A 12,686-nucleotide genomic window follows, 5' to 3' on the forward strand; every position below is an offset into this window, starting at 1 on the left:
CATGCAGCAAAAACCACAGGGTTTATGGGAAGAAATGGGTTAAGGACATAACAGACAAAAATTTGTCAGTGACACACACACAAACAAGAATGTAATAACATAGTAGCACAGTTTTACACATGTTAAATGGTTGAGATCATAATACTACAATAAAGATGCAGGATTCCACGAGAAGACCTGCAGTTTGCTTGTGGAAGCAGGTGCCTGAGGATTAGAGCTTGTTGAGTGTTGTCTTAAAGTGGTACAAGAAGGGTTTTCTGAACTCAGACGGGAGTTGTAACACCAGATGTGGGTGAGTGTGATATGTAACACGCTCCAAAGTGAGGTAGCCGGTAGATGTGTGTGGTTCTTTGTGTTCCTACGATACTGGGTTTAGCCCAGGGAAGTCTTCTGTGTTCATATGGTATGTTTAGAAGACAAATACATGCACAGCAAACACAAAATTCACATCATGCTCACGTTCCCTTAAGTATAAAATCACACTGGCATAGACCTATGTCTTTAAAATAAGCATTTCAGCAGAACTGACTGTACTAGCTTCCCAGTAAAGTCCACCTTCCTCTTGGCAGTACCCAAAAGTAGAAGTAGATAAAATCAGTGTCAAACATAAAGACTAAGGGACCATTCGCATCCTTTATAAAATGGTAATCATTTTATAAACAAAGATAAATCTTTGCATCCCTTATATGTAGGTTACTGTATTCTAGGTCAGTGGAGTTACTGTCAGACTGTGTTGAATGTGGGAATAACAGGAGTATGGGGATAGGTGGTCCTTGTCTGTATTTTGTAGTGATTTTGCCTTTGGATCCACTGCTTGGATCATCTGCTTACCTTGTCTTTCCGCCATTGGCACAGATGAGCCACCCTCAGCACCCACACACTGAGACAGGGCTGGAAAAGCAGCAAAACACAGTTTACTGTGTTTCTTGGTTCATCCAGATCTCTTTTAAAGACCCTCTGTAAATGAGTCCTATATTTTAAAAAGAAATGTGATCTTGAATATATATGATGCTAGGAGAACAAGGGGAATTGTATGATTTGTGACTTTAAGAAGTAATAGGTTACAAGGGCTGGAGAGTCCACGGATGAACTTTAGGTGTGGGTGTCTGTGAATCCCAGAAACTGCACACATTTTTGTTGGTAAGTGCATTTTGGAGGGAAAGAGTCTTCAGCTTTCATTACCTCCCTAAAAGGACCTTTGATCCCCAAATGGCCAGTAAACAGTGATTTGGAAAAATCCATGGGAATGTAGATTCATAGGGGTTATGTAGGGGAATTTAACACTATCTGTGGGATATCTAATAACCTTGAGTCTGTAGAGGGGAGTTCTTGTAGTTTTCTCAAGAAGCAGGCATGGGTCCCGTTATCAGGGACGGCGTGGAGCTGGTCTGACCAGCGGGTTGGTCTTGCATGTTGTCTTTGATGTTTTCTGTCAAATTAGCCACATCAGTAGTGAAGTACGCCATTGAACCAGGACTTATGCCTTTCACCAGCGTGTCTCATGCCTCCTTTGACTTTATTTTGCAGATGGGAGCAGCGAGAGCTCCCCAACGGGCGTGTCTATTATGTTGACCATAACACCAAGACCACCACCTGGGAGCGGCCTCTTCCTCCAGGGTAAGACTTGGACCAATGAGCCCCGAGGCTCTGGAACAGGCACCAAGAGTCCCCCGTCGGCTTCCCCACCACTCTGCCACAGTCATCTCCCTATTTCCCCCACTCGCCTCCTCTCTCTCTCTTTCCCCTCCTCCGATTGTCCTCCTCTTCTGTGGCCTCTGCTCTCTCATTCTACTTCCCCTTCTCCCTCCATTTGTTGCCTTGGCCACGGGAGTTCTTTTCTTTCTTATTTATTTGTTTGACTGCACTGGGTCTTTGTTGTGACATACAGGATCTTCGACCCTTCTGGTGCATGTGGGATCTTTTAGGGGCATCACGTGGAATCTAGTTCTGTGCCCAGGGATCGAACTCGGGCCCCCTGCATTGGAAGCCTGAGCTACTGGACCACCAACATAGTCCCCTGGCCCTGGGCTTTCTTAAGTGATATTCAGAGCCCTATGGCTGTTGGGTTCTGGAGGAAGGACGGCTTGGAAGGCCTCTGAAGCCATTGGTCTCTCAGTGGCTTCAGACATTTCACCTGCAGAAATAACCTATAGGGTGCAGTTTTCAGTTTCAGCAGACGTAGCAAAGTATAGGGACGTTTATCCTGGGTCCCTTGACTGCTTTTCCTACCCACTTTAATTCTGTTCTCATTTCTTAGGACATACTAGGATATTCAGAGCATCTGTTGGGGGGGGATAGAGTGTACAAGGAAACCAAGATAGAGAGGGTGTCGATGAGTTTTGCGGCACCCTGCATCCCGCCAGCCCCCGGAGACAGTGTGGCGTTCGGTTGGGCTTTGTGAGAACGCAGCTAAGTTCTCCAAAACCCGAGGATAAGTGAGGCTTCCAAGTAAAGGAAGACTGTCCAAGTTCAAGGAGAAGGGGTTTGGTTCCCTGCCTGCCAGGGACAGAAAGTTCTTTCCACATGTGTCTCCCAGTCCTGAGAGCTTTTGAAAGGGAATGTATTCTGCTCTTGGGAAAGAATCACCAGTAGAGCAGCTATGCAGGCCTCCTATGCAGAACATGAACACTGACTCCCTCTTCCGAAGCTGGCGGAGGGAGAGGATGTCAGAGTGGGCAGGGAGAACCCTGTGCTCTGTTCTGTTCACCTGTCAGGCATGTGCTGGGCAAATACCACCTCATTTCCCCGTCCTACAAGTTTCCATGCATGGACTGCTTTTAGTTTCCGTTTCCCTAGTAGATTGCTTGTGTTTTCCTTTCCTTCCTTGTCCTTGTGGAAGTCACACTCGTAATCCACCATCCTTAGTTCTCACGGCTCCCCCTTCTCTTTTCTTAAACAAAGGAAACCTCGTTTATTTTATTTTTTCTAATATTTATTTATTTGGTTGTGTCAGGTCTTAGGTGTGTCACGCAGGATCTTTCGTTGCAGCACACAGACTCCCTACTTGTAGTGCGCAGGCCCATTTGTTCCATGGTGTGTGGAATCTTAGTTCCCCAATCAGGGATCAAGCCTGCATCCCTTGCATTGCAAGGTGGCTTCTTAACCACTGGACCACCAGGGAAGTCCCTGTTTTCTCCTTTGATTTAAAGTCCAAGGAACTTACCAAAGTTAAACATTGACTTCTTAGGAAAAAAATTAAACATTTTATTATGGAAATTCTAGAAATATTCATATTGAAGTTTTCGAATGTGCACAAAGAATCCCTACACGCTCAACATCTAGCTTCAATAATTATCAACTCAAGGCCATCCTTGTTTCATTTGTACCAGGAGTTGGCAAACTGTGGACCTGTTGGCAAAATCTACCTGCCACCTGTTTTCATAAATAAAGTTTTATTGGAACATAGCCCCTCTCATTTGTTTACTTATGGTCCATGGCTGCTCTCGTGCTCTTTGGGAGAGCTGAGTAATTATGACACAGACTGCATAGCCAGCAAAGACTAAAATATAATTTACTTTGTGACCCTTCGTAGAAGACTTTTGCTAACTCTTGCTCTGTCAGCCTCGTTCCCCCCTCCCCGACCCCCATCTTAGATTATTTTGAAGCAAATCCCAGACATCATATTATTTCATCCAAATTTCAGTATACATGTCTAAAAAAATGTTCTCTTTTAAAAGTAAAACCACTGTATTTTTAAGTGTTTACCTACTACTATCAAATACCCAGTCAGTAGTCAGATTTCTCCAATTGTCTCACAAATTAATCATCAACTTTTAACAGGATGTGTTGCACACTTGTACTTTGTGTGTTCACAGCACATATAACTCTTTAAGTGTGTTGGTTGCTTGCCTCTTAACCTCTCTGGTTTATAAGTTATGGAAGCCTTGACCTGGTAAATGTATGGTGATATCTAAATGAAGATATTTAATAGTGTCTTCTAAGAATGGCTGAGGATTTACTCTTATTTAAGTGTTGAGGTGGGATACTAGAGCCAGCTTTCTTATTTTCGAGAGAGTTACAGTGATTTTTTTTAGAAAAATCATTCATTTATTCTTGGCTGTGCTGGGTCTTTGTTGTGTGTGGGCTTTCTCTAGTTGTGACGGGCGTGGGCTGCTCTTGTGGGGCACAGGCTCTAGGTGCTCGGGCTTCAGTAGTTGCAGCATGAGGGCTCTGTACTTGTGATGTGAGGGCTTAGTTGCTCTGTGGCATGTGGGATCTTCCCGGACAGGGATCAGATCGGTGTCTCCTGCATTGTAAGGTGGATTCTTAACCACTGGACCACCAGGAAAGCCCTGTAATGTTTTTTTGGCTCAGCTCTGTGCCCTCTATAGCCCATGAGTTCTTCCTGAGCTTTAGGCCCTTTGAACTCCTGGCACTTAGTTCTACGATGTAATAGGGAACCTGGAGAGAACAGAATGCTCAAGCTTTCATCGCTAATTAATGGGAGAAGTTCTGCTCTAGGGAAGTATTACCATGGTGAGAGCAATCTCGAAACTGCAGATGGAGCCGTTGCATCGTCTCAGCAGTCTTAGTCATCCAGGAGCGAGACTGAGCCGAGTCACTTTATTGTCCATCCCCTCTGTCTGACCCATGGGACTCTTGTATAAAGACCAGTCATCTACATGTCTTATCCTCATATTGAGAATCATTATTCAAGTTAGAATAAAGGTTGAAATGCTTATTGTCCTAACTTGTTCATAGCTTACAAAAGCTCTTGCCACTTAATAATACCATATTACATAAAAACATCTATTTCTGCTTTATTGACTATGCCAAAGCCTTTGACTGTGTGGATCACAATAAACTGTGGAAAAGTCTGAAAGAGATGGGAATACCAGACCACCTGACCTGCCTCTTGAGAAACCTATATGCAGGTCAGGAAGCAACAGTTAGAACTGGGCATGGAACAACAGACTGGTTCCAAATAGGAAAAGGAGTACGTCAAGGCTGTATATTGTCACCCTGCTTATTTAATTTCTATGCAGAGTACATCATGAGAAACGCTGGACTGGAAGAAACACAAGCTGGAATCAAGATTGCCAGGAGAAATATCAATAACCTCAGATATGCAGATGACACCACCCATATGGCAGAAAGTGAAGAGGAACTAGAAGCCTCTTGATGAAAGTGAAAAGAGGAGAGTGAAAAAGTTGGCTTAAAGCTCAACATTCAGAAAATGAAGATCATGGCATTCGGTCCCATCACTTCATGGGAAATAGATGGGGAAACAGTGGAAGCAGTGTCAGACTTTATTTTTTTGGGCTCCAAAATCACTGCAGATGGTGACTGCAGCCATGAAATTAAAAGACACTTACTCCTTGGAAGGAAAGTTATGACCAACCTAGATAGCATACTCAAAAGCAGAGACATTACTTTGCCGACTAAGGTCCGTCTAGTCAAGGCTATGATTTTTCCTGTGGTCATGTATGGATGTGAGAGTTGGACTGTGAAGAAGGCTGAGCGCCGAAGAATTGATGCTTTTGAACTGTGGTGTTGGAGAAGACTCTTGAGAGTCCCTTGGACTGCAAGGAGATGCAACCAGTCCATTCTGAAGGAGATCAGCCCTGGGATTTCTTTGGAAGGAATGATGCTAAAGCTGAAACTCCAGTATTTTGGCCACCTCATGCGAAGCGTTGACTCATTAGAAAATACTTTGATGCTGGGAGGGATTGGGGGCAGGAGTAGAAGGGGACGACAGAGGATGAGATGGCTGGATGGCATCACGGACTCGATGGATGTGAGTCTGAGTGACCTCCGGGAGTTGGTGATGGACAGGGAGGCCTAGCGTGCTGGGATTCATGAGGTCACAAAGAGTGGGACATGACTGAGCGACTGATGTGAACTGAACTGAACATATTTGAAGGTTGCTAAGAGAGTAGATCTTAAAAGTTCTCATCACAGGAGAAAAAAATTGTAACCATATGCAGTGACAAATGTTAACTACACTTACTGTGGTGATTCTTTTGCAGTATATACAAATATTGAATCTTTATGTTGTAAAGATAAAGCTTAAACCTATTATAGTGTTACATGTCAATTAGATCTCAGTTAAAAAAAAAAAAAGCAACCAGTCATTTTATCCAGGAGCAAAAAGTGTTGGACCTGGTAATTTAGAATGAGCGCAATGATTTTTCTTCTGACACTCTTAGGTGGTTCTCAGACCAGAGGTGAGCAGGGGGAGTAGGTACTGTAGAGCATGGTATTGGGGACCACTGTCACAGAGGACTCCAACTTGGTCTTAAAGAAAGGCTGGGGGTGGACTTCAGTGAAAAGAGGAAGGTGATCCAGGTTAGGGGAACAGTGTGAATGTGAAAGGTGTATTTAGGGAATGATACATGGAGCAGTTTTGGTGGAGTGGAAGGTTTGTGTGAAACAGAGATGATCAAAGTGTGTCTAGTAAGGCCCTTGGGTTTGGTGCAGTTGCCCCCTGGAATCAAACAGCATGAAAGGGCCTCCAACTGCTGCTCTGTTTTTATCGATTGTAATTCTGCGTAAGATTTCACCTGCTGTCAAGGGTGTGATTATGCTGTTTGACAGTCTGAAATTCACCAATGCAGAGGACTTCTAGTTAAACATATGGATCAAACATGTTTATTTCCATTCCTTCTTGAAACCCCACTAAAATGGCAATAAAAGTTATTTTAAAAAGTATAATGATAAAGGCATGGAAGAGGAGAAAAAGCATATGGGAGATTGTAATCAAAGTTTAGTTGCTGGTGGATAAATGGTAGAACTGAGAAAGCTGAAACCCAAGCTTCCAGTGTGGGTTTTCCACCCAAAGAGCAGCCAGTCTACACCATGGAGCCCTAGAAAGCCTCAGCTGTCAGGGACATACGGGGTATGTGTGTGTGAATGTGTTATGTGTAATGAGACTAAAAACCTGAAGTTTAAAAGTTGTACAGGGAGCAGCTAGATTCCTAGGTTGTCAGCCATCACTCCCAACCCCCTGCCACACGTATGTGCGCACACACACACACATGCAACCACATGGCTGCTGCTAGTGTAAGAAGTTCCTGGTAGAATAGAACCAGTGTGGTGAACATGGTCATAGCTGAAGGCAGAGATGAGCTCAGGAAAAAGGGATTAAGTGAGAATGCTATCCTCAGGGAAAAGATTGGAAAGTTTTTTTTTTTTTCCCTGGGGTAGTGACAGGTGCCCAGTTGATAAAGAATCTCCCTGTGGTGAGGGAGACCTGGGTTTGATCCCTGGGTTGGGAAGATCCCTTGCAGAAGGGAACGGCTACCCACTCTAGTATTCTGGCCTGGAGAATCCTATGGACCGTATAGTCCATGGGGTCACAGAGTTGGACACGACTGAGCGATTTTCCCTTTCACTTTCTTTCAGTGACCAGTCTAAGGGGAGAAAACTACAGATCATGATATTTGAGAATCTCCTAGTGAAACAACTGAGCAAATCCAGAAATCAGCTTTTAGACATGTTAGCACTCAGGTATGAGGATTGATATAAACGCATCATCAGATATGCAGGGTTTCAAAAAATTAACTTTGGTCCATCCTCTCTCAGAAACTCGTTTTCTTCCATCAGACAAGAGGAAACAGAGAAAGAAATCGTGAGATGCAGGACACAGGAGACTGACTCAACTCAGGGGCCAAGAGGAAGATGAAGGAGGATGACTTAGGACAGGAATGTAGAGCAGGCCTGGAGAACAACTGTCTGCCCCAGATAAAGGGTGCTGGACAGATGAGGCCAAGAGTTAAGTGACCCTGGGTGGCACCTGCCCTGTCAAGAGTCTGGGGCTGAATTAGTGGCAGGTCCTTGAAGTCCAAGCTGAATAAAACATGCAGTTCTTAACTGTAGAGAAAAAGAAAAAGTTGTACAAGTAAGGATGTGTATATATAGTATTCTACAAAGTTAAAATCCAAACTCCAAATATTGATTTAATGATGCTTTTTAAATTGGGAGGACAGGAAAGGAGAGAGTTTTGTGTGTGTTAGCCGGTAGGGTACAAGAACTAATTCTTTAGCTTCGATAGTGGCAAGTCCATAGTAATCTCTGACTTGGCAGAAATCGAGAAATTATAGAGTAAGCATTTATTTAGAAGATACAATCAAGAGTTGAAGGTAATTGTTGCCCCCGGGAAGCAGAATTCAGCAGTGGGGAGGAGAGCAGGAGACACTGGTTTTCATTGTCTCTCCCGTAGTACTATTTGTGTTTCAAACTATAGATACATGATTCCTTTGCTAACAACTAAAACTAAATAAAGATCACCCATTGGGAGAATTTATGAGAAAGGTGGGAAGGTTCCAGGTTATTGTGAGCCTTAAATGCTAATTTGACATTTTTGACTCCAGCATTTCATAAAGGGTCAGTCTGCTGGGGTTACCCTGATGGTAATTTATGGGCTGGATTGCATGGGAAGGTTCATTCAAGGATACTGGGACATGGAAATGGAAAGTCAAGGACAGGGAGACAAAATAAAAAGAAACCCTGGGGCTGAGCGGCTTACTGACATCAGTGGGAAGGGGAAAGTCAGGAATGATGGTGTGGTTGCATTCCTGGGTGGAGGGCTGACGAGAGGAAGACTGTGGAAGATTCAGGTGTGGGGCGAGAATGACGGCATTTAGGTGAATCCAGAGTGATGTCTGGTCATGAAAGCAAGGCAGTCCAGCAGGCGGAATCCATGCGTAATCCAGGAACGGGCCTTGGGAGGTGAAGAGAAGCCAATTTTAGGGAGGCTTTCAGTTTGAAAGAATCACTGAAGAGGTGGCAGCAAAAATCAGCTAGGAGGCTAACCCTGAAAGCTGAGGAAAGTATCAGTCAGCCCAAAGCATGGTAGTCTTGTGAGTAAGACCAGAATTCAGAGATGGTGGGAGAAGGTAGTCAAGGAACAGAGACCCTCTGACACTTTGGAATCATCCAGTGTAATCCATTGTGGATTCCTTTTTTCACTGGCTGAATCCTGTTTTCTTCAGTAGTATCTCCGTCTTATCTTCTTGAAACTCCTTTTCTCTCCCTTCTCGTTTCAGACTTATAATGGAAAATTCAGGCATACACCAAATTTGAGAGAATAGTACAATGACTCCTTTGTAACCATGGCCTGGTTCTAACAGTTAGTAAGATTTTGTTTCATCTGACCTCCCCCTCTTTAGGGGAGGCGACTGATGAATTGTCAAGCAAGTCTCAGTCATCCTATCCTTTGATCTATAAATACACCACATACACCTCTAACAGATGAGGTTAAAAAAAAAAAATCAGAATACCATTATCCCAACATAATTAGCAGGACTTCTGTTACCTCATGTCATGTGCAGTCTGTGTTCCATTTCCCCGATTGTCTTAAAAACATTTTCACATTTGATTTGTTTGAATCAGATCCAAACTCAAGATCAACCCATTGCTTTTGGCTGATAAGCTCATAAATCTCTCTTAATCTGTAAATTCCTTCAACCTTTTCTTGTTTTGTTTTTTTTTTTTTTTAAATAACTATATATCTGTTGAAGATCTTGGACATCTGTCTTGTAGAAATTCTCACATAATGAATGTGGCTGATTGTGATTCCTGGTGTTGTGTTACATGCTCCTGTATTCCTTATCTTTCCTGGCAAACTGGTCATTAGACGTGGAGGCTTAATTAGATTTAAATTCATTTTTAAATAATTGAAATATAATTTACACACAGTGAGATAAACAGATCTCTGTTAAGCAGTTCACTGAGTTTTGACAAGGGCATATATACATTCATGTCACGCACACTCCATCAAAATGTAAACCGCTTCTGTCACCCTGCAGAGCTCCCTTTCTTACTTTCTTTTGATCGCTTCTTCACCATATATGTGGAAATCAAGCTACACCTACCAAGAACAGCCAAGAATTTTCACTCCCTGTTCTAGCCCTGCCTTCCCCGTGGATATTTTAGAGCCAACTTTGGAAGATCACTTCCTCGCTAAAGATAATGTGGAGAGAGTCCTGCTGTCTTTTGCAACAACTCTTTCTATGACCAGTCAATATATTTTTGCTGGCATCTCATGTCAGGACAATTTCAGTTGCAAGGAAGAAAAATTTGGATACAAATTGGCTTGAATAATGAAGAGATTTCACTGCCTCATGATCCTGGAAATTCCAGACATAGATCCTGGTTTCAAGGGAACTATGATCCAGTGGTTCAAACAGTATCCCCAGGGGACTGGCGTTTTCCCCCCATTTTTCTGCTCTGCCATCCACTGGGTCAACTTCATATTGTGTTTGGGTCCAGGATGTTAGCCAGTTCCAGGACTGCATGCTTTCTCAATCACATCTGGCAAGGAAGACTATATTTTTCCCACTGTAAGTACTAAAAATTATGAGATTCACCCTGATTGGTTCAACATAAGTCACATGCCTACTCCCGGTCCCGTCAGCTATTCAACTCCAGGGTCAGGAGTATAGTCAGCTGCCCCAGAGCCACTTGGATCTCTGAAATGGAATTCAGGGCCTGCTGGTAGAAGAGATTGGTTGGGGTTTCCCTGGTGGTCCAGTGGTTAAAACTTCACCTTCCAGTGCAGGGTGTGTGGGTTTGATTCCTGGTCAGGAAGCTAAGATCCCATAGGCCTCATGGTCAAAAACCCAGAGCATAAGCAACAGAAGCAATCTTGTATCAAATTCAATAAAGACTTTAAAAATAGTTCACATAAAAAAAAAATCTTGAAAATGTTAAAAAAAAAAAAAAAAGATTGAGATCGGTTGCTGCAGGGGCAACCACAGATGTCTGTTAGAATCATCCTGGCCCCCAGAGCCTCCGTGACTGGGCCCCACCTGGCTCTGCCTCTCTGGAGCAGCCAAGCTCCTGGGCCAGACCCTACACCAGACCTTTCCTCGCCATCCTCCTTGCCAGCCTGCCCAGAATTTCTCTATGTGAGCGTAGGGGTGAGGTGGTCACCGTGTTCACTTGGAGCTTGATGTTTTCAGCTGGGAGAAACGCACAGACCCCCGAGGCAGGTTCTACTATGTGGACCACAATACCCGGACCACCACGTGGCAGCGTCCCACAGCCGAGTACGTGCGGAACTACGAGCAGTGGCAGTCCCAACGCAACCAGCTCCAGGGCGCCATGCAGCACTTCAGCCAAAGATTCCTCTACCAGGTGAGACGCGGAGGCTGGCCACAGGGTGGAGGGGGAGCCTCCTGGCGCTGTGAAACGGGCAGCCTCACGCATTCTCCTTCGACCTGTTCGGTTGAGTAGGGAAAATGGTGGGTAGAAATGTCAGTGCTCTGACCCTGGAGATTTCACTCATCACAGGGAAATTCCTCAAAACTCCGGCATTTCTAACTTAGTGACTCAGTGTCTAGCTTCTGTGTTTATGGACTCAGTACCTGTGTCTGAAACCGAATTTCCCATCTTCCTTCTGAGACTGGAGTTCTCTTCCGGTCCTTCCATCCAGGTCCATTTATACTGCCTTGAGACCTGAAGGTCACTGTGACCTCTCCGATACCTCACCTTTTCGAATCAAAGTAGTCACCCAAATCCTTTCCTTTCCATCGCTGCTACTGGTTTTCTTTAGATCTTTATTATCTGACAGATTCTAAAAGCTGGAGGGACTTTAATGTTCACCTGGATCTGGGGATGGGCAAACTATGGCTTCTGGACCAAATTGGCCCCCATCTGGTTTCGTAAATTAAAGTTTTATTGGAACACATGTACACTTGTTAGTCAAGGTTTTGACTGTGGCTGCTTTTGTGCTACAGTGACAGAGCTGAGTAGCCACAACAGAGACCAGGTGGCCCATAAAGTCTAAAATATTTTTTTATGGCCGTTTACAGAAAAATTGTATGAACCCACCAGTCTAGATCAGCTTTCTTCTATCTGATTCCTGATTTTCCCCTTCTCCTCCCACCTGGAAGGTGAAGGCAGCCTTGGAATTGTCTCTTTGCTGGCATTCTCTCTGGTCTGTACTGTTTTGAGCAGAGCTATCTTCAAATATCACTGTCATTTTGTCACTTTTAAAAAAATCACTGTGGCGGATTTAAGGGAAGGGGGCCTTTGCTCATGGCCATTACCTTCAGAATAACATTAAAATTTTCTAGTCCAGGATTCAGAGTTTTGTGGTCCTGTGTCCCTTTAGGAACTTTCCTGCCTGGGTCTCTGTCTCATTGGAGCCCTTCCCAGCAACCCAGTGCTTGGTGGGGAGCCTCTTTGACAGAGAGGTGGGATTCTCAAGTTATAACTCTGATTGCATTTTCTCTGAGCCCCTTGAATTTGAAACTTGGGATCTGCAATATAGAACCTGCACAGGGTGTGGTATATTGGAAGTTGGAAACTTGTTGAGCTGGTCTATGTTATTACCATGTTTAACAAATATTATTCCTATTTGAATTGAACTTTAACCCTACAACTCATGTCTAAGTGCTCAGAAAACCTGTAATTCCAGTTAACTGAATAGCATTCATCATCAGCTTTGCCATCATTTTCCACCTCTTTCTCTGTTCACCCAAAGCATGAGCCACCCCATCAACCATAGGACATTGCCCTTGGCTGGCTTGTTACTTCTTTTGTTTGTGGGGGTTGACTGCTCACCATATAGTGTTTCCTTAGTGTGAATGAGCAGAAAGTCTGCTGTTTGTCACATTGAGTTGCTTCCAAGGTCAGCTTGATGTCTGTCTACACTCGTGCCCCGTGGTGTGTACCTAGTTCAGCATCTATACTGCTGGGCATCTGGCCACCCACTCCACAGCCCCTCTACATATGCTGGG

The 12,686-nt window shown here is 44.0% G+C and overlaps 1 protein-coding gene across 3 annotated transcripts in view; it reads left to right on the forward strand.

Annotated features, from left to right (window-relative positions):
* WWP2 (WW domain containing E3 ubiquitin protein ligase 2) overlaps nucleotides 1-12,686 on the forward strand; it is a 146,127-nt gene that overhangs the window by 112,737 nt on the left and 20,704 nt on the right. For all 3 annotated transcript variants that reach the window (XM_069550244.1, XM_069550245.1, XM_069550246.1), the window contains exons 9-10: nucleotides 1,528-1,617; nucleotides 10,905-11,079. In XM_069550244.1, coding sequence (XP_069406345.1) covers nucleotides 1,528-1,617; nucleotides 10,905-11,079 — 265 coding nt within the window. The remainder of the gene's footprint in view (nucleotides 1-1,527; nucleotides 1,618-10,904; nucleotides 11,080-12,686) is intronic.

Source organism: Ovis canadensis, chromosome 14 (genome assembly GCF_042477335.2).
Source record: "Ovis canadensis isolate MfBH-ARS-UI-01 breed Bighorn chromosome 14, ARS-UI_OviCan_v2, whole genome shotgun sequence".
NCBI lineage: Eukaryota > Metazoa > Chordata > Mammalia > Artiodactyla > Bovidae > Ovis > Ovis canadensis.